General features: G+C 38.9%; 1 protein-coding gene across 2 annotated transcripts in view; it reads left to right on the top strand.

Moving 5' to 3' along the window:
* Nucleotides 1–19,668, top strand: part of COG3 (component of oligomeric golgi complex 3) — a 31,977-nt gene that overhangs the window by 5,289 nt on the left and 7,020 nt on the right. Inside the window, exons 4-19 of one of the 2 annotated variants that reach the window (XM_085215826.1) lie at nt 745–910; nt 2,805–2,879; nt 3,000–3,092; nt 3,385–3,510; nt 4,717–4,797; nt 4,977–5,020; nt 5,855–5,981; nt 6,368–6,459; nt 8,266–8,405; nt 9,645–9,805; nt 11,657–11,762; nt 12,742–12,866; nt 14,361–14,450; nt 16,292–16,412; nt 19,042–19,130; nt 19,231–19,365. In XM_085215826.1, coding sequence (XP_085071952.1) covers nt 745–910; nt 2,805–2,879; nt 3,000–3,092; nt 3,385–3,510; nt 4,717–4,797; nt 4,977–5,020; nt 5,855–5,981; nt 6,368–6,459; nt 8,266–8,405; nt 9,645–9,805; nt 11,657–11,762; nt 12,742–12,866; nt 14,361–14,450; nt 16,292–16,412; nt 19,042–19,130; nt 19,231–19,365 — 1,771 coding nt within the window. The remainder of the gene's footprint in view (nt 1–744; nt 911–2,804; nt 2,880–2,999; nt 3,093–3,384; nt 3,511–4,716; nt 4,798–4,976; nt 5,021–5,854; nt 5,982–6,367; nt 6,460–8,265; nt 8,406–9,644; nt 9,806–11,656; nt 11,763–12,741; nt 12,867–14,360; nt 14,451–16,291; nt 16,413–19,041; nt 19,131–19,230; nt 19,366–19,668) is intronic. The other variant, XM_085215827.1, reaches the window with a different exon arrangement.

Here is a 19,668-nt window from a genome sequence, read left to right on the forward strand (position 1 = left end):
GGTTTGTGGGGTGGCCAATGTGTAATTATCTGCACGAGACCAGAGGAGCAGAAGTGGTTCTTTGCCTGATTGCATGAGATTAATCAGAGCTGTGAATCTACATGCTGCTCTGTATGTGGTAAAGAAGAACTCAGAAGTTTTAGCTGACACCAGGAGTCATTCATGTTAACTGATGTTTAAGTCAAACGGTCCACTTGACATTAGAGTTTGTCATCACTGAGCCTTAGACAGGCTTGGTGACATTAGATACAAAGTCTTTTTCATTTAGGCCTCTTTCAGTCCTCATGCTAAGTTTTAACTCTCTGGTTGACTGCAGCTACTTTAGGAGAGTAAAGTCATTTCTAAATGGAAACTGAAAATTGCCTTAGTGGAAGCAAGGTGGGTAGAATTTAGCTGTGGGCAGTAGCCTGCAGTAATTGCTACGTTTGTGTTGTCCATCCAAACATTCTTTGCGTGCTGTAGACAAGCTGAAATGCGTGTTGCTTCATTCTCTGTAGTTTTGCTGTAAGGGATGCCAAGGCAGTGGAGTCACTGCAGTGGCTATTTCAAGAGTTTCTTTATTTCTAGAGGTCGTGAAACATCTGCTTGACATACACACTTGTTTGGTGTGAATCTTTTATTCCCCGAGACAAATTAACACTAGGAAAGCTAGTGCCAGTTTCCACGTAGGCAGTTGGATTTAGAAGGGAAGGGAAGGGAAATTTTACTTGTTTACTTGTTTCCTGATGATTCTCTTTTTTCTAGGCAGATGAGGGATTACTTGTCCGGCTTTCAGGAGCAGTGTGATGCTATACTGAATGATGTGAATAGTGCCCTTCAGCATCTGGAATCACTGCAAAAACAGTATCTCTTTGTGTCCACAAAGACAGGAACGCTGCATGAGGCGTGTGAACAGCTTTTGAAAGAGCAGGTGAGCTTTGGTGGGAAGATTACTGGAAGCTTCTGATGTATCATAAACCAAAGGTTTTCTTCCTTATGCTGCAGAGATTTGTGAGCTATGCTGGCAATCCCTCCATTTGCTTTGGACCACCTTTACAGTGTTTACAGCAAGCTTTGTTGAGATTAATAATTCGTATCATTTACAGACATATTTTGAGCTGTTTTTGTGGAGAAATATTCTTTTTCATTTTCTAGCTTATTTCCCAGGTATTTTCTTTCTTTGCTTGAACTATTCCATCAGTGATATAGGGAACATGCTTTCTTAGGCCTTGGAATGTCAGTGGTGCAAGGGTGTCTTGAGGCATGGTATAGCTTCAGAACTTGTAACTGTAAGAGATCCTGCTCCAAAATTAGTCTCAATCGTTGTTTTTCTGACATAGCAGATAGGTAGGAGCTCATCTGTTACTTATGCTGAAATTGCTTAAATAAATGTTTAAAGAAAGAAGTACCTGGTAGAGAGGGATGCTAGAGAAGATTTGTTATCTCTTCTGAGAACAAAAACATGAGTGATTTTTTTGGGGATGTGCTGCTCTCATCTCCACTTGTAATGGTAGTAGTGCATCTTTGTGAATAAAACCACTGACCTTTTCAAGGTAACTGATAGAAGAAAGTTCTTAAATCAGAGAATCACAGAATGGCCTGGGTTGAAAAGGACCACAATACTGATCTAGCTTCAACCCCCCTGCTGTGTGCAGGGTCGCCAACCACCAGACCAGGCTGCCCAGAGCCACATCCAGCCTGGCCTTGAATGCCTCCAGGGATGGGGCATCCACAGCCTCCTTGGGCAACCTGTTCCAGTGTGTCACCACCCTCTGTGTGAAGAGCTTCCTCCTGATATCTAACCTGAACCTCTCCTGTCTCAGTTTAAAACCTTTCCCCCTTGTCCTATCACTATCCACCCTCATAAACAGCCATTCCCCCTCTTGTTTATACGCTCCCTTCAAGTACTGGAAGGCCACAATGAGGTCTCCCCAGGGCCTTTTCTTCTCTAAGCTAAACAAGCCAAGTTCCCTCAACCTGTCCCCATAGGAGAGGTGCTCCAGCCATCTGATCATCTTAGTAGCCCTCCTCTGTACCCTCTCTAAGAGCTCCCTGTGCTTTCTGTACTGGGGGCCCCAGGCCTGGACACAGTAGAAGCCCAGATGTGGCCTCCCAAGAGCTAAGTAGATGGGGACAGTCACCCCTGAATACACAGGTCAGAATTAGAAACAGCAATTACAGCGTCTAAATTGGTGTAAAGTCCCTATTTTGTACGTGGTGAGGGATTTTTGTTCAGGTAAAAATAATGTATGCATCAGCACATAGCCCCAACAACTTTTGTCCTGCTGTGTATTTGCTGGATAGCGTGGGCTGCTTCAGTGCACGTGGAAGCAGGATCAATGTATTGAAAGAGAAAGTAGCTTCTAAGTTATTGTCTCTGCAAATCTATTCTGACCTTTTCTGCATTTTTGTAGATGATTTGAGATACTCAAAACTGGAAAAAGGAGAACTCTGAACTGCTCCAATCCTGTAATACAGGTCTCTTAGAGTTCTCTGAAATAATGACAGCACAGCTATGTGTATGCAGGAGTACCTATGGAATGCTGATAAACTCACAGAGCAGACATTTTTGAAAGTTATGTGTCTTTCTCTGCTATGAGAGAAAGCAAGTGTGAAAGAGAAGAGCAAGCATGCATACACTGCTGCATTCTTCATCTTTTATTCTATGTGTTCGGGTGCAGGTTATTTGGAGCTGGTTAACACTGATGTGTGCTGAGAGCATTTGAAGTCTTAGTTTTGTAGAAAAGGAGGCTGAATGTTTCTTGTATATATAAATTGCATGCTAACTTACTGATTTTCTGTATTTTACTGGTTTTTTTTAATAGTCAGAACTTGTTGACTTGGCTGAAAACATCCAGCAGAAGCTGTCGTATTTCAATGAGCTGGAGAACATCAACACAGTAAGTATTATTGCACTGTTAAGAGCATTAGTAAATGAAAAGTGTACAAATCTTTTGAGCTTCGTCACTAAAACAAAGTTGCATTGATTCTTGCAATGATACTTTGTCTTTTTTCCAAAGAAACTGAACTCCCCTACCTTGTCTGTGAACAGTGAAGGATTCATTCCCATGCTGGCTAAGCTTGATGATTGTATTGCATATATTTCATCGCATGTAAGTAACTCTCAGTTGTTTTTTGTTAAATCTTAAGTTTCACAGCTAGGTATTCAAGCAGGTTTTATTTTCCTCTAGAATATTCTGTCTGCCAGTAAGAATGCAGAGATGACTGTTTATACATGTAAAATTTTTTACTGGATATACTTAATATTCTGCTTGATTTTAATAAAATGCTGCCTTTAGTGTGTGGAAATTAGCATTTCTAGCTAGTAAAATAGTATTTTAATTTTTGATAAACTTTTAACTCTTCTACTGTTCTTATTTCAAATGGGTTTCTTATTTCTTTCAGCCAAATTTTAAAGACTATCCTGTATATTTGACTAAATTTAAACAATGCCTTCTGAAAGCTATGCACCTTATCAAGACATACACTGTGAACACACTGCAAAACCTCACAAGCCAGTTAATGAAAAGGGTAAGGTGAAACAGTAAGTGGTAACTTGAGCTGCACTGAAATGTGCAGTGTAATACTGTACAGTTTTCTTCTGTGTTTTTTTGCCTGGTTGGCCTGTTGGCCTGGTTTGTGCCCAGTAGCTCTGAATCAGCCACAGTACATGCTGCAGTTTGTGTTGACAAATGATAAGGGTGCATGATTGAAAAATGGAACTGTGGGGGGTCAGCTTTGGAGGTCATGGAGAATACTTTAAGGGTTAATGCAAGAACTGAGAATCAGAGGATAACAAAGAAAGAGGGATTGCAGGCATTTTTAATGAAAGCTGTTGCTGAAGGATACCCTCAGAGTAAAGTTGGTTAAATGGTGCTGATCGTGTTCCATGTTCAGTTTGTGGGTGTTTTGCTTACTTCTCTGAAACTTCTAATGTTTGTATCTGCTAGAATTGGTTGTGGTCAAGTGTTGAGTTTTGTTATTGCAGCACCACAGAGATGTTGTAAGGGATGAAAAAAGGCTGATGAGAACTAATGTTGTTATGCCTCGTATGCAAGTGTTTTAAACATTCTGGACATTCTGGTCTGTGTTTGTTGAAGGAAGATCAGGTTGCTCACAAGAAAGGCAGAAGAGTTTTCCTGTCCTCATTTTGTTTTGAAGAAAGGACACTTGCTTCTTTTGATGTCATAAGGAGATAAGGGGAAGTAAACTGCTAGCTATACAGGATTTCTGTTGTGCCTGTAAGTGCTGGAATTCTTGCAGATTTTAACTGTGTGCCCAGCTGATCTGAGGAGCTGCAGGAGCAAGTATCTCAAAATCTGACCATCTGGAACTTGAGTGTGACCTGAAATTTAGCTTCTCAGCTTTGGGATTGATAGGTACAAGGGAAATTTTGTTCCATTGTTGTACTGCAGACCGAAGAACAGCAGTCAGTAGTACTGTGGCAGATCCAGAGAAAGCTGTTGGCTCTGGTGGAGAATGCCTTAATTACTGAAAGTAACTTTTGCTATAGAAACTGTTGATTGAAGCTTTCAGTGTGGCTTTTGTTTTGTCTGGCTTGATCAGAGTTCTAAAAGAAGCATACTTTTCTAGGTGGAAAGTGCTGAAGACAGTAAAAATGCAGGTCTTTGTTTTAGAGCCTAATCATCTCAGCCAGTTAATGCTGGAAGCCAAATACAGTATTTTCCATTTTAACCAATTCTTCATCTCTTTTTTTTGTTTTGTTTTGTTTTGCAGGATCCTTCAGCAGTGCCAAATTCTGACAATGCCTTCACGTTGTTTTATGTAAAATTCAGAGCAGCTGCTCCCAAAGTCAGAGTAAGTAGATTGGCAGGTAACTTAAAAATAAAGCTCTGAAATGGGTTTTGAGCTTATTAGTAGTGTGAATGCAAGGATTGCACAGTAACTATCCAAGGAAAAAAATAATTCTAAGCTATTTTCCAGTGATTACAAATATTCATTTACTGACAGTGACTTCTTTGTTTTTTGTTGAGTAGGCTCTTATTGAGCAAGTAGAGCAAAGATCTGAAAAGATGCCAGAGTGAGTATGTCTACAGATTTTTTTTCAACTATTTTAAGTTCTTAAAATCTTTATTTTAGTTAAAATAGTTTAACACATTGCTTCTTTAAAACAAAGTGTGCCCAGGTGGCCAAGAGGGCCAGTGCCATCCTGGCCTGCATTAGAAATAGTGCAGCCAGCAGGAGGAGGGAGGTGATCATCCCCCTGTACACAGCACTGGTGAGGCTGCACCTCGAGTATTGTGTTCAGTTTTGGGCCCCTCACTACAAGAAAGACATTGAGGCCCTGGAATGTGTCCAGAGAAGGACAGCGAAGCTGTAAGGGGTCTGGAGCACAAGTCTTATGGGGACTGGCTGAGAGATCTGGGATTGTTCAGTCTGGAGAAGAGGAGGCTCAGGGAAGACCTTATTGCTCTCTCCAACTGCCTGAAGGGAGGTTGTGATGAGGAGGGATTTGGTCTCTACTCCCAGGCAACGGACAGGACCCGAGGAAGTGGCCACAAGTTGTACCAGAGGAGGTTTAGAGTAGACATAAGGAAGAACTTTTTCTCTCAGAGAGTGGTCAGGCACTGGAATGGCTGCCCAGGGAGATGGTGGAGTCGCCGTCCCTGGCAGCGTTCAAGAGGCATCTGGATGAGGAGCTGTGAGATATGGTTTAGTGCTTGTGGTAGCAGTGGTGATGGGAGGATGGTTGGACTAGATGAACTTGTAGGTCCTTTCCAACCTTGTGATTCTATGAAGCTTTAGAAACCAACATGATGTAGATTCCAAAGTGGTTATTAGAATGAAGGTTTTGTTTACCAGAAAGTGATCGTTAGGGTGCATTTACTGTTCTAATTTCTCTGTTGTCTGATAGGTATCAACAAGTTCTCAATGAAATCCATCAGTGTTACCTTGACCAGAGGGAACTTTTGCTTGGTCCAAGTATCTCCAGCACTGTTACAGAGTTAACCAGTCAGAACAACAGAGACCATTGTGCTCTGGTAGGCGTAGAGTGATTACCTGTTGATTTTCATATATTTTCATTTCTACTGTTTTTCTCTTCTCTCAGTAAAAGTCATTTACTTAATTCAACTGTTTACATACAGAATCATGAAAATTATGTGTGTTTTTGAACCATATGAAGTACCTATTAGTATTTTCAAGTATCTTGTGAAAGATTCTTCTGAAAAAAACTTTGCTACAAACCTCACGCAGGGGTTACTTAAATTTCATCAGAAATGAAAAGGGTCAGAAGTTCCACAATGAGCTTCTTGAATTTCACACAGCTTCAGTTTAATCACAGCAGCAGTTATGTAATACATGTCCTTTGGTGCTGATGCAAGGGAAATCATTAAATAGTCAGCTGTTTGTGCTTGTCTGAATGCAGGTGCGAAGTGGTTGTGCCTTCATGGTCCACGTATGCCAGGATGAGCATCAGCTTTACAATGAGTTCTTCACGAAACCGACACCAAAACTGGAGTAGGTGGTACATGCTGTTTTTGTTTTCCTGCATATAGTATTTACTGTCCTGTGATAAAGCATTCAGCATTACCTGGCAAATGGTGATATTGAAGCAGTTTGGTGAGAACCAGCAAGAAATAAAATCTTAGATTATTTTATGCATCAGAATTTGATGTTCCTGTCTTGTTTTTTGTTTGTTTGTTTGTTTGTTTTGCTTTTCTCCTTCCAGCTGCTAATTTACATTCTCCTTAAGAAACTCCAATAATGTAAATGTCTAAAAGAATACACAGTTGCTTTGGAAATAACTGTAGAAGTTTACACATTTGAACCAAATCAGCGAAGAGTTACTGTGGTTATGATGCTACTTCTTTAACTTAAGAAGAAGCTGTTCCTTGAGAAACTTAGGTCTCATGTGAGACATGCTCAAGATTTGGGCTCAGCTGGTTGAAGAGAGAATTTAGCTAACACAGTCGAAATCCTAAAGTAAATGTCCTTCATTGAAATGTAGAGTGTTCTTCAGAAATTTCATAGCTAGTGCACTGTATATCAAGAATAAGAAAAAAAGCTTCTGATTATTTTTGAGTCAATTAAATGTAGTTATCTCCCTTCATTAAAAAAAAAAAATATATATATTTCCCTTTCTTTCTTAAAACTAATTAAGATGTTTTGAGGAAAGTGTTTCAATGTATAGGTACCTCATTAGCTTTTTCTTAGGTGCATAATAAATAAGCTCATTTTTTTCTAAAACACAGAGGTGCTCTGAAGAAATAATAGTAAGGTGTCTGTATACAGATGTAAGAGTCTTGACAAGAGTAGAGATTCGGATTGACAAGAGAAGAAATTGAATGTTATATTTAATAAGGCTGATGAAACTTTCTGCTTTTAGCCTAAGAGGGGTTACTGTTTTACCAAGTTGCTTGTAAAGCTTCAGAATGCTCAAAGGGAGATGTGAAAAATGTTTTCCTCTGAACATTCACCCATTGTTCAACCCTGAAAGGAACTGAGGTGTCCTTTTACTGTTGTCAGAAATTCCTCTTGAATTAAAAATATATATGTACAGTGCAGTACATACATATTTACTGTACTGTAAATGCTTAATTATTCGTAGTGTTTGTATTTGCTAAGGAGCTAATTGGGAGATTAGCTGATAAATCTGAAAATTCAAATAATCCGTGACTAACTAAGTGATCATTGAACAACAGTAATATCTAGAGCTAACTGTGCTGGTCCCCTAACTGAGAAATGCATCAAGTTGAACGAGCGTAGAAGTATTTAACCAGTAGAACAAAGTGCAATTCTTAATGTTTCGTACTGTGTTGATTTCATAGTGTTGGTTTATATTGGGAAGTGTGTCCTGCAGTGTTAGAAACAGTTACAGTAGGGGTTACCAAACTTTTCCTCCTGTGTGCATCCATCTTCATGTGCTCATAGTTCTGATGAAAGGCTGAGTGGTTGGAATCAGATGAATCCTTGCTAGTGGAGAATAGGGGGTATGATTGTGAGCTCAGCACAAGCATTTCTTTATACAGAAGCTTGGTAAACCAGGTGAGGCCATTTACTCTTTTTGTTCTTGTTTGTTTGATTGCCTTAGAATTCAAAATTGTACTTCCATTTTAAAGTCTTCTGCATCTCTTAGGAGACTTGTTAGAAAATCAGGGGGTTGTTCTTTAAGCAGTTCTTTATTAAGACTTCTATGATAACATGTTTTCTCATCCTCATTTAAAAAAAATTTGCCATAAAAATAACTTGTATTTGTGATATGATTTTAGTTTGTTATTGTGGGATCCTGAAAGTGTTTTGCTGTGTTTAATTTTTATTTCATAGTGAACTCTTGGAGAAGCTGTGTCTTTCATTATATGATGTCCTGCGGCCAATGATCATCCATGTTATTCACTTGGAGACTCTGTCTGAACTCTGTGGGATCCTCAAAAATGAGATGCTTGAAGATCATGTACAGAACAATGGTAACTCAGATGGAATCTGATTCCTCTTCACAACCTTCTTAATTGACACAATCCTTCATTTGCATAGGCAACAATCTCCCTAGACTTTCTTTTCTCTCTAATGAGCCTTAAATGTGTAAAACTTATGGTAGGGTTATTTGAACTAAATTATAATTTTTTGTGCTTATAACAGGTCTGTGCTCTATGAGTCTGTTCTGTCTTCACTTAAATTAGTAGACTGGTGTTACAGAGTACTATTTTCTCTAGATTTTTTACACATAAAAGTAAACATTCACTCAGTGTGCATCCGTGCTCCAAGACTGATTTAAATAAATCTTTTCAAATGAATAAGTTGCTTTACTTGGCTCTGCTGAAGCATCATCCATATAGAGCTTTGTGTATGCATGATGATAAAAGGAATGCACACCTGTTTTTTTTTTCATTCTCCTTGACACAGTGATTCTCAGACTAGAAATTGGAACTTCAGCTGTGAAGTTGATAGAGATTTTGGAGTTTTAAGTGTTAATGTTCTATTAGAAGTGAGATGACCATAAAGTTAATAATATCTGGCAACTCATTTCCTTTCTCATTACCAGTGTGTAATGGAATAATTTCTCAGTCTTGCACCAAGTGATAAATAGAACTCATACTTGGCAACTGGTGTATAACACAGAGTAGCTCTTTGTGTTTGGAGCCATGAAGGATTGCTCATATTCCTTGAAGTGGGATTGTAACATAATCTGGAATGAGGAAAAAACATGTAACAGGGTCTTTAGCTCATCTTGAGAAGTTATTGTCTGCTACTTAAACTCAGGCTGCTGCAATAGTTCTGAAGCTGGACTTGAGCTGCTTTGAGTCATCTGCTCTATAGTGTAGACAGGTGTGTTAGCTTATCAGCCTTTTGATAGCTGTACTGCAGGCATTGGCTGTGGAAAAACCAAAGCAAATAGGTTGGGTATGCAGGCAGAAATGCCACTGATGAACCTAGTTTTTAAGCAATCCAAAATACTTAACTTTAACATGAGTCTGATGTTGTGAGATCCCATATTCACATGTGATGTGAGTTTGGAGAGCTAAAATGGCTGCAATATCAGAGTCACAAATTTGTCTGCGTGCCACTATTCCCAGAATGGTCTGACTTCTGCAGTCAGTCAGTTTTGTGCCAGTTTTACATTGCTGATGCCTAAACTTCTGCATCTGTAAAGTTGTTGTGTAGTGAAATTCACAGATTTGTGTCTTTCTTTTTATAACCTTTGTCAGCTGAACAACTAGGTGCATTTGCTGCCGGCGTCAAGCAGATGTTAGAAGATGTACAAGAACGTCTTGTCTACAGGACACATATTTACATTCAGACTGATATCATAGGCTACAAACCTGCTCCAGGAGATCTTGCATATCCTGACAAGTTGGAAATGATGGAGGTATAGGATTACATTTTATTGCCCTTGGTTTAGTTATCCTTGTATATACACTTGTGTGGTATTTTGTTTCTGTTTTTCAGGTTTGTTATTACTGGCACTATGAAAGTGTCACCTTTTTTCTGTCAGAGAGTGGTCAGGCACTGGAATGGCTGCCCAGGGAGGTGGTGGAGTCGCCATCCCTGGCAGTGTTCAAGAGGTGTCTGGATGAGGAGCTATGAGATATAGTTTTGTAGCTTGTGGTAGCAGTGGTGATGGGAGGATGGTTGACCTAGATGATCTTGTAGGTCCTTTCCAACCTTGTGATTCTATGATTCTACTGATTAAATTATGTTCTCTTCGTAAGTTTCCAAGTTGTCAGTGGATTGAGTTGACAAAGAATGACAATTCCAGCATGGCCTGGCGAGATTCATATTTCATTTTTCCATTCTGCTTTACTTTTATGTACCAGAATAGCTGGCAATCTTTACAAATCAAAGGACTTCATTGCAGCTGAGAAGTCAGTATGTTGTTTGATTTCAGAAACAGAGTGTTACTTAGCTCTAAATCTTCTGTGTTTTATGTGTGTTTGTATTTCTGTGGGCTGGAAGAAAATTTTGTCTAAGTGGACCTGGTGCTGTTCAATTATTGCCTCTAAATTAACATTCATGCCAAATTCAAATTGCTATCATCTTGTTTTATACATGTTTATAGCATTTGCTATGTTACAGTTCATGCCTTCGTGATGATAGATGACGTTAATAGGATTTTAGGAAAGCATTTACAAATCCTGAAGCTAGTGAGTTTAATGGAATCCTTGGCCTTTATGCTGGAAGTTTAATGACCAATAAGTTTTTGAAGAGAAGTCCAAACCAGTAATTGAGAAGCCCACACAACGTAACTAAATGGGATCAGACAGTGATCAGAAGTGCTACCAGTATAACTGTTTGGAGCATGGTATTTCTTACTAAAGTGAATATAACTGGGTGAACAAACGATCTGGATGATTTTATGTTAGCTATGACTTCTGTAGACAGGTCTCTGTACTGCTTGCCTCTGCAAGATCTTATTTTTTAGCAGGAGTTCTGTGGCTGTTTGCTTAGGAAGAGGAGGAAAGTGATCTGTACAGTTCATTTTAGAGAGCAGTGATGCTGTTCTTCACGTGTCCTCACACGACTCCATTTTTTAATCTGGTTTTGGGATTCATTTTGTTGTTTGCTTGCTTTTTATATCTCAAAACCTTATTTTTCAGAGAGACCTTATGACTGACTAAATGAATTATTAAAATGTTAAAAGCACAGGGCAGGAGTGTTTGTTGTGCTGTTCTACTCTAATATTAATGGAGTGCTTTGCCCATTCTTGCTGCCTGCAGTTGCTTTAGAGCAGACCCAGAGGTGAAAAAGGTTGAAGTGTGGAAGTGTTGAAAGCTTTTTGTTGAACTCCTGCAGGGAATAAACTGGAGAGCACTTCAGGGCCATCTGCACCTAACATTTATAGCAATAAAGCCATCATAGAGATTATCTGTATGAAATCCAATTAAGTGTCGGATTGGGTTCCCCTGTTCTGAGCTTTTCTTTCTAGGTGTATCGACTGGTTAATCTTTGGAGATCAGGAAAAACAGGCAAAGTGGAAAGAAAAGTGCTTTACATGCCTCTGGGTAGTGCTTGTGAATCTTAAATTGGCTTGGAAGTGTTTCAGTTACTATTTTGGAAACAGCTGTCTCTACTTAGTTTGTTCTCATTTCTTTGGTGAGCTGAATATAGTTGATTTCTTTGGCAATTTAGTTCTCTTTTCTCTATTGTAATGAAAACAGCATAATCCAGTTTAAATAATAAATATCATATAGTTTGTTTTGTGTTATATCTTCCTCTGCAGCAAATTGCACAGAGCTTAAAAGAGGAACAGAAGAAGCTGCCATCTGAAGCTTCATTTTCAGATGTCCGGCTAGAAGATCCCGAGTCCTGCAATTTAGTTAAATCTGGTATGAAATATATCTCACTTTGTCAAATTAACTGATTGGGATTATTTACCCTTCAAAGTGTCTCTTTCTCATTCCTGTGCCTGCAGGAGCAGCTGAAGTGACTGACAAGTAGCCTAGGAACCTCAAACCACCAGCTAAAGTCTTACAGGCCTTCTAATTACTGTGACAATAAGTATTTTGTTGTAAAAGGGAGAAGGATATTGCTACGGTGTTATTGACTTAGATATTGCCCAAGATTTTAGGAGAAAAAGAAAATAATGCGGGGCTTCTGTCAGGTGCTGTGAAAATCTGTCTTGAGCATAAAGAGGTGTCAGAAGTTATCCAGGAGGAGAACTTTTTTTTTACACCCTCCTCACTGCAATAGAAATGGTGTTCAAAGCCTGCTCTTTCTACAGCTGTTAAATTCATGCAGAATCATGCTCTATAGAAAAAAAAGCATGAAAAAATAAAATGGATGGAATGTTTTTGGTTTTTTTTTTCCTTCTGGGTAAGTTGTGTAGTTCTGTGCTCACAAACATTTTGTTTCCACACTTGTCTGTAATTGAGCATTTCAGCTGCTGAGCTGAGGAAGGGGAGTCATTGGAGACATGCTTGTAAAATTAATTCCTTCAGAAAGGTGAAGTTGGGCCATCACTGAAAACAAATATTCGTGTCTTTCACAGCTGTGTGCCTCATTATACATCAGTAATCTAGTTCTGTCCTGTTCAGAGGGAGAAAGACCAATGGAAGTGGTTGAGGCATCATTCCTGGAGGTGTTGAAGAAACATTTAGATGTCGTACTGAGGGACATGGTTTAGTGGGGAGATATTGGTGGTAGGTGGATGGTTGGACTTGATGATCTTGGAGGTCTTTTCCAACCTCGATGATTCTGTGATGTTGTATTATTGTGGAGTCAGTGTGAAGTGCAGTCAGTGCTGCAGTTGGAAGGATGGATGGGGGATGGCTTTGTTATTCATGCATGAATTTTACTTTTAAATAGGTTCAGCGGAATCCCTTAATCCCAGACAGCAGTCCACCATCTCACCAGCAGATCTGCACGGCATGTGGTACCCTACTGTCAGAAGGACCCTTGTGTGTCTCTCCAAACTGTACAGATGTATAGACGTATGCAAAAACTCTTCTCATCTTTTAAGTGAAGTGAATATTTCAGTCTAAAAGGAATGGGCAGTTGTTGGCCTCTGTCACCTCTTATTGGTCTTCTTTGCTTTATGTAAAACACGTGGACTGACAAATTTTAGTCAGTATTTCCAAGTCAATTTTGTGCTTGTAGAATGAGAAAAAAGTATGCTGGCCTGTACATCCATTCCTTTTGCTATTACAAATGTATTTTCAGTATGTGATGCTTAAGATACGTAAACCAAAGTTGAGGAGTGACGCAGAAAAGGCAGAATAGAAAGCTCTGGCTCACTTCTATGGAATGATCCTGTTGCTGAAATCCCTGGATGGATGTGCTTCTTGCTGTGTACTTTTCAGGACCTCAGACAGGATCATGTTTCTTTCTGATTTAAAAATGCTGGCTCTATTGCTTTTCTATTTTGAAGATGTTCCTCACGTTTTTTGTTCCATGTCTTCAAAAACATAGGGTACTGACCCAGCAAACAATGTTTACATTATCCACAGTTTAAGACAGAGGAAATCTTCATGTCTAACAGAAATAACTGTAGTATTTACTAAACAAGTATTTTGAGGTTTTTGTCTGTCACTTAACAGCTAGTAAGTCTGAGAAACACACTGTGAGTGTTCTTGCTTCTCTGTATGTCTTCCTTCTTAATATATGCTTAATGCATCTCACGATATCTTTGATAGGTGTTGGGTGAAACTGCCTGCAGTGTGGTATTTACTTAAAAAGAAACTGGAAAATATTAATGTTTCATTGCTTTATCAATCTCATTAAACATAAGTGGTTATTTGACATTGTTTTTGGCTAGAAACCTGGAGAAGGGGTGACTTTTGAATCGTTGATGCAGTTCATTAACAGTGTGTTAATCAATACGCCCTGCCTGCATCCTTTTGGTAGGAGAAGAAGTAAATGAAGTGGTACTGGCACCTCTTGGGACAGTTGGGGCTGCCATGTACTGTGTGGAAGCGCTGGCAGAGGCTGCCTGTATTCATGGGGCTGGCTCTGCCATGCAGTGTAGCTGCTGCAGCTTGCTCAGAGTGCCCCCCAGGCCATGGCAGCTGTCGTGTTTCTTACTAGCCTGGCCCAAATGCAAAGTACTTTGGCTTTGCTTAGGGTTAAACTCATTCAAATGATCTCACATCTGTCGCAAGTTTAAATTTTACACACATGTGCTTGCCTTGAGAAGTAATGTTCATGCATGTGGGCTGTCAGTGTGTTGGTGGAACAGACTCAGGTGCAGATCCAAGTTGAGGGTGGATTGGGGAATACTTTTGGTGTGTGCTTGTATCCAGTGTGAGTGCTGTAGCAAATTGCTATGTATCAAAGCTTTAGCCTGTTGTATCACATTTAGACAAGGTGTTTATAGCTTAGTGATCTAGAGTTTTATCTACTGATAAGCATAACTTTTGCAAGTCTCAGCTCTAAATTCTGCTGAAGCTTTGCTGATGTTTTTTTGTCTGATTTCCTCTTCCCTGCAGAGGGCAGTGTTTCAGGGATTATCACAAGAAGCCTTATCTGCCTGTGTCCATTCACTGCTTGGAGCTGCTGATTCTATCAGCAAAAACAAGGTCAGAATCTGTGCTTTGGGCTTAGCTGTTTGTTTTTTTTTTTTTTCTCTTTACACCATGTACATGGCCTAAAGCCATGAAGCAGCTGTGCAGAATTCCATTGAAATCTTAGTGAAGGCATGTTGCTCTGTCCCCCGAGACATGCTGGAATTGCTAGTGCTTATTTATGGTTAATAAATTCACATGCAAGCCTATCTGAAAAGGTAAAATACACATCATAGCAGTTGTGTTTACAGACTGCAGCAGCTCATGTGAATTTAGTCAAGTGATACCTGAACAAGCATTCTACTGCAAGTTTCTGCTACTTGTTTATTGCCATTGCCTGTTATTCTTTTCTCTTTTTCTCTGCCTCTGTTTTTTGAATTTTCAAAAATCTTTCCAAGTGTTAACATCACTGGAAAGATAGGATAAGTATTCTTTGCTCTGAACTGTCCAGAATCAAAAGGTTTGATCTGGCATTTGTTGCTTAGAATTCAGAGCAGTTTCATCGAGTCATTTTTACCTTACATGCTACTTCATGTGATTGTGTTATACCTTTTGATTGTTTTGTGGGTTTTTTTTTAATATTAGAATTTATTTATTGCAAATACTGCAGTATTTGCTAATTCCTGACAGCCAGGAAATAAAATTTATTTTAAAAACAATAGAGAAGTCTTGATAGGCTAAACTTGTAGGATTTTTCCTAATAGACAGTAAGTATTTAGTAATGAAAAATAAGTAATTGTTATTCAAATGATTGTGAAGTATTTCTTTTTAGTGTCCCTTGAAGAACAGAACCTATTACACGTAGTACCTCTAAAAATAAGTTCAAGCCACATTTCCTTCTTGCTTAATCATATAACTATTTCTTACATAACTAATACAGGTTTCTGCAGCTAATTATCCATTCCAGCATATCAGAGACTGAAACTGTTCCCACAGTGGGCCCTGCTAGGAGCTGTACCACCTTGCTATCGATGCATGTTAATATAACATTATTTGATGAAATTCTGCACGTACAAACAAAAAAGAACCTGAGCAAACCATTCTCTCACGTATTTTTAGTCAACGTTTCTGTGTTTTAAAACTGTAGCTTTAAACCTGGTTTCTTTACTTTCTCATTATATCATGTCAAGTTCTGTTCCAGCCTGCAAAGGCAAATGCAAATTCTTGAGTCCTCCCCCATTTACCTCAATGAGCCATGAACTTGGAAGATGAAAAACTACGTGCAGTATAAAGCACATAGCTAAAAAAACAAGCAGTGCAAAACTAATAGTCTCAGTGGTGTGAACTTGGCCTTGTTTTATTCTTTATATCTTTGCCATACAGTGTAGAAATTAAGCTTTGCATTTAATGATATGAGAAAAATGCCTCGTAAGATCTTTGCACAGTAGCATGGTTAATGTTTCTCTAATAATCTTGATTAGCTGCCTTTTAGGCTTTTTAATCATCTCAATGATGAAAAACAATCTTACAGTCTCAAGTTTTTCAACTTTATGTGAATTACATGAAATACTTCCTGTCCTTTATGAAGAATAATTTTGTGTCTTTCAAAAAGTGGATGCCTGTGGCTAACGTGGGCACAATGTAATGTAGCTCTATAATCTCTATTTTCCAACAAATGTGAATAAAATTTGCTTCTGTAGAGCAGAGTAAATAAGCAGTAAATATACTGCTTGGAGCTTGTCAATGCTGGAATGTAGTTAATGGCACTGCAGACTAATAGAAAAATCCTATTAGTAAGATTATTAGTACTTGTTAGAGGAAGGTAGCTAACACAAGTGAAGGTATTGAAATTGTTCTTTTCACTTAATGGTTGCTCTTCACATGTAATGCATATGTTTTTTCTTGTTATGCTCTAGACCCAGGTTGATGGACAGCTTTTCTTAATAAAACACCTTTTGATTCTTCGTGAACAAATTGCTCCTTTCCACACTGATTTCACCATTAAGGAAATTTCCCTGGACCTTAAGAAAACTAGAGGTACTGAGCAGTTGCTGGCCACAGAATGGGATGAGATCATCCTCCATTCCTGTGCTAGCAGAAGTTCTGGGTTTATTTTATGTTCACCTGCAATGACCTGTATGCTTGTTCTAATCTCTTGTGCTTTGTTCTTATTTTCTCTGGAAAGAAAGCCAACAAACTGACCAGCCAACAAACTACATTCTTTGATTAAGGGCAATTTGTGATGTATCTAACAAATTCTTTATTTTTGTGTGGAATGCATTCAACTGCTCGTTGCTGCTAACCTAACTTACTTATCCACTCCCTTTTAAAAATGTCAAAGTAATCTATGCTTCTGTTGCTCAGAAATGTTTTTACCCTTTTCTGATCTTTTCAGTGAGAATGTTTTGTTACTTCAGTTTAGCAGGTCAGTTTTAAAAAAAAAAACATAGTTGACTTGCCTACAACAAATTAAGTTTTCCTGAACTTTTCTGTGAGGTTTCATTTAGGAAAGAACTCGTGTTGCATGTCCTGTAAGCAGTATTGGTTTTATGTAGCAGTCATGTCTGCTGTAGGAAAAATAGAGAGTAATGGCCATAGTCATGGTTTTTAAAGTTGTACTGGGGTTCCTTAGTAAAAGGCAGAAAAAAAACCTTTAAATATAGCAAGGAATACTTGTGGACTACAAGAGTAATGGGGAAGCATTACATGGGAAGTTTGGAGAAGAGAAGGCTCTGAGCAGACCTCATTGTGGTCTGCCAATACTTGAAGGGAGCATAGGAAAGGAGGGGGAACAGCTGTTTACAAGGGTGGATAGTGATAGGACAAGGGGGAATGATTTTAAACTGAGACAGGGGAGGTTTAGGTTAGATACTGGGAGGAAGTTTTTCACACAGAGGGTGATGACACACTGGAACAGGTTGCCCAAGGAGGTTGTGGATGCCCCATCCCTGGAGGCATTCAAGGCCATGCTGGATGTGGCTCTGGGCAGCCTGGTTGGTGACCCTGCACATAGCAGGGGGGTTGAAACAAGATGATCACTGTGGTCCTTTTCAACCCAGGCCATTCTGTAATTCTATGATTTTCCTCTTCCACTCTGAAAGAGAAAGCTGAACACGTAACTTTTCTTCTGTGCTGTCTAATATGCTGCTGTTGTAACTTCGGAGCAAGCGATTCCTACACTAATCATTTCATCTGTTGCATTTGAACATCAATGAAACCATGTACCTGTTGAGTAGTTTCTAGTTGACTGGGGGTTAAAGGGCAAATACATCCTTTTGGTGTCTTGTCCTGGCTGACACACAAATTTGTTCTCCATCTGTATTAAACCGAATAAATTTTTGTGCCAGCCAGTGCTTTGCACACTGTAGTGGTAAGTAATGGAAAACACTTTTTTTTTTTATGTCAGATGAATGGATGCTGTTGGAAATATAGACCGTGCTTAATTCTTAATGTAGCATTACATAGGCCAGCAAGGCTTTTGTATTTGGGATGAGTTGTAGAAGTAAAATAAAATGGCTAATAAGAGTTCTGTTGTCTTCCAGCCAAGCATGTAGATTTTGAGATTTATATCTCAAATACTGCTTCATGTAAAAGTCATGCTACCACCTTTGTTTTTTTTTTTTAATTCGTATAATACTAAGGTAATTGTAACTGGAAGATAGAGTAGGGAGAGGTGGTTTTCACAGTGACTAGCTTGTAAGCATCTAATGGTGAACTTAGGCACTTCTTGGAATCAGAAGTAATTCAGAGAACAGAATGAATCTTTCTCTGCAGCCTTCTCTAAACTGCATAGGAGTGCAGATTCTTAGTTCAGCGCCTATGTGACTGGCATTCCCTCTTCATTTGATACTTTTGACAGCTCTTTCATATTCACACACATCATCTTTCTGTCCCATTGTTTTATACAGCAACAGAAGAACAGAGTTATTTTTGAAATGGAAGAAAGCTGATGGAGGTGTAGGATTGTAAATAAGTGATGCTGGGGCAACAAGCTATACTGGAACTATATTGATATGTTTTTTACCCTAATTTGACTAGATTTCAGATCAACAACATCCCTTTAATGCAATAGGACTAATTTCAGGATGATGTGTTAATTGCAGCCATTGTTGCTTTTCCTGCTGTGACCATTAACACGACTATATATGAACCTTGATGTTTCCTTGTTCAGTATTAACTAAAAAACTAAAGCACATAGGAAAAGAGTGCCAGTTCCCAGTTGTTTTGTGCAACCATACCTGGTTTTCCTGGGCAGCAGGGTCTGCATATTGATTAAACTGCATATTGATTAACTACTTAAGTATGTAGCTTATGCAAGAGTCTTTCACTTGTAGATGCACAGCGCTCACAGAGTTTGCACGCTGATAGCACTACAGTTGGGATCAGTCATCGTTTAGTTTGGTGTACCCTTTAATGATGTTCTCTTTTCAGATGATGAAATTGACTCAGATGTACTGTATGTGCAATTAAAAAGGAGTGGATCAAGCTCTGTGTGTGTCTGTGCGTGGTGCAGTTGTGTGTGCACACCTAGCAATAGTGGGATCTGTAATGTTACAGTGGTCCTACTGGGACTAGGCCATTTTATTCACTCATTTACTTATTTAGTTGTGTGTTTCTGGAGTGGAATCCCTTTTATTTACAGTTTGAGTGACTTTCTTATTCACAGATGCAGCATTTAAAATCCTGAACCCTAAGACAGTTTCAAGATTTTTTAGACTAAACAGCAACAACGCCTTGATACAGTTCTTACTGGAGGTAATATGGAGTCTTATTGCATTCATTAAAAAAATGGTCATTTAAGTGGGTGGTGATGTCTGGCAAATAAAAAGGAGGGATTTGTTGTCTTCTGTTCAAGGGTACTCCAGAAATCAGAGAACACTATATTGACTCTAAGAAAGATGTCGATCGCCATCTGAAAGCAGCTTGTGAGCAGTTTATTCAGCAGCAAACCAAACAATTTATAGAGCAGCTGGAGGAGTTCATGACAAAGGTACAAGCATGATGTGTTGTATGTTAACTGAAATACTGGCAGGTCAAGGGAATTAGTAGTTAAATTGGGTTTGGGAGATGGGTCCAATTAGCTGAAGGTAATGGCATTTCCCCTTTTAAAGTTGGGCTTCCTTTGAAATCCAAAAAGGAACTTTCCAAGCATTTTTGGGAGTTACAGATTAAAGGAACAAAGCGTAGGTTAGTTTTAAAAGTAACAGACTCTGTAACCTAGAAGCTTTACCTGATTCATTGAGTTGGAACAGGTCTATGAAAATTCAGCAGAAGCTTTTCTGTTTGCAGGAAA

This window comes from Meleagris gallopavo, chromosome 1 (assembly GCF_905368555.1).
Source record: "Meleagris gallopavo chromosome 1, MGAL_WU_HG_1.1, whole genome shotgun sequence".
Taxonomy (NCBI): Eukaryota; Metazoa; Chordata; class Aves; order Galliformes; family Phasianidae; genus Meleagris; species Meleagris gallopavo.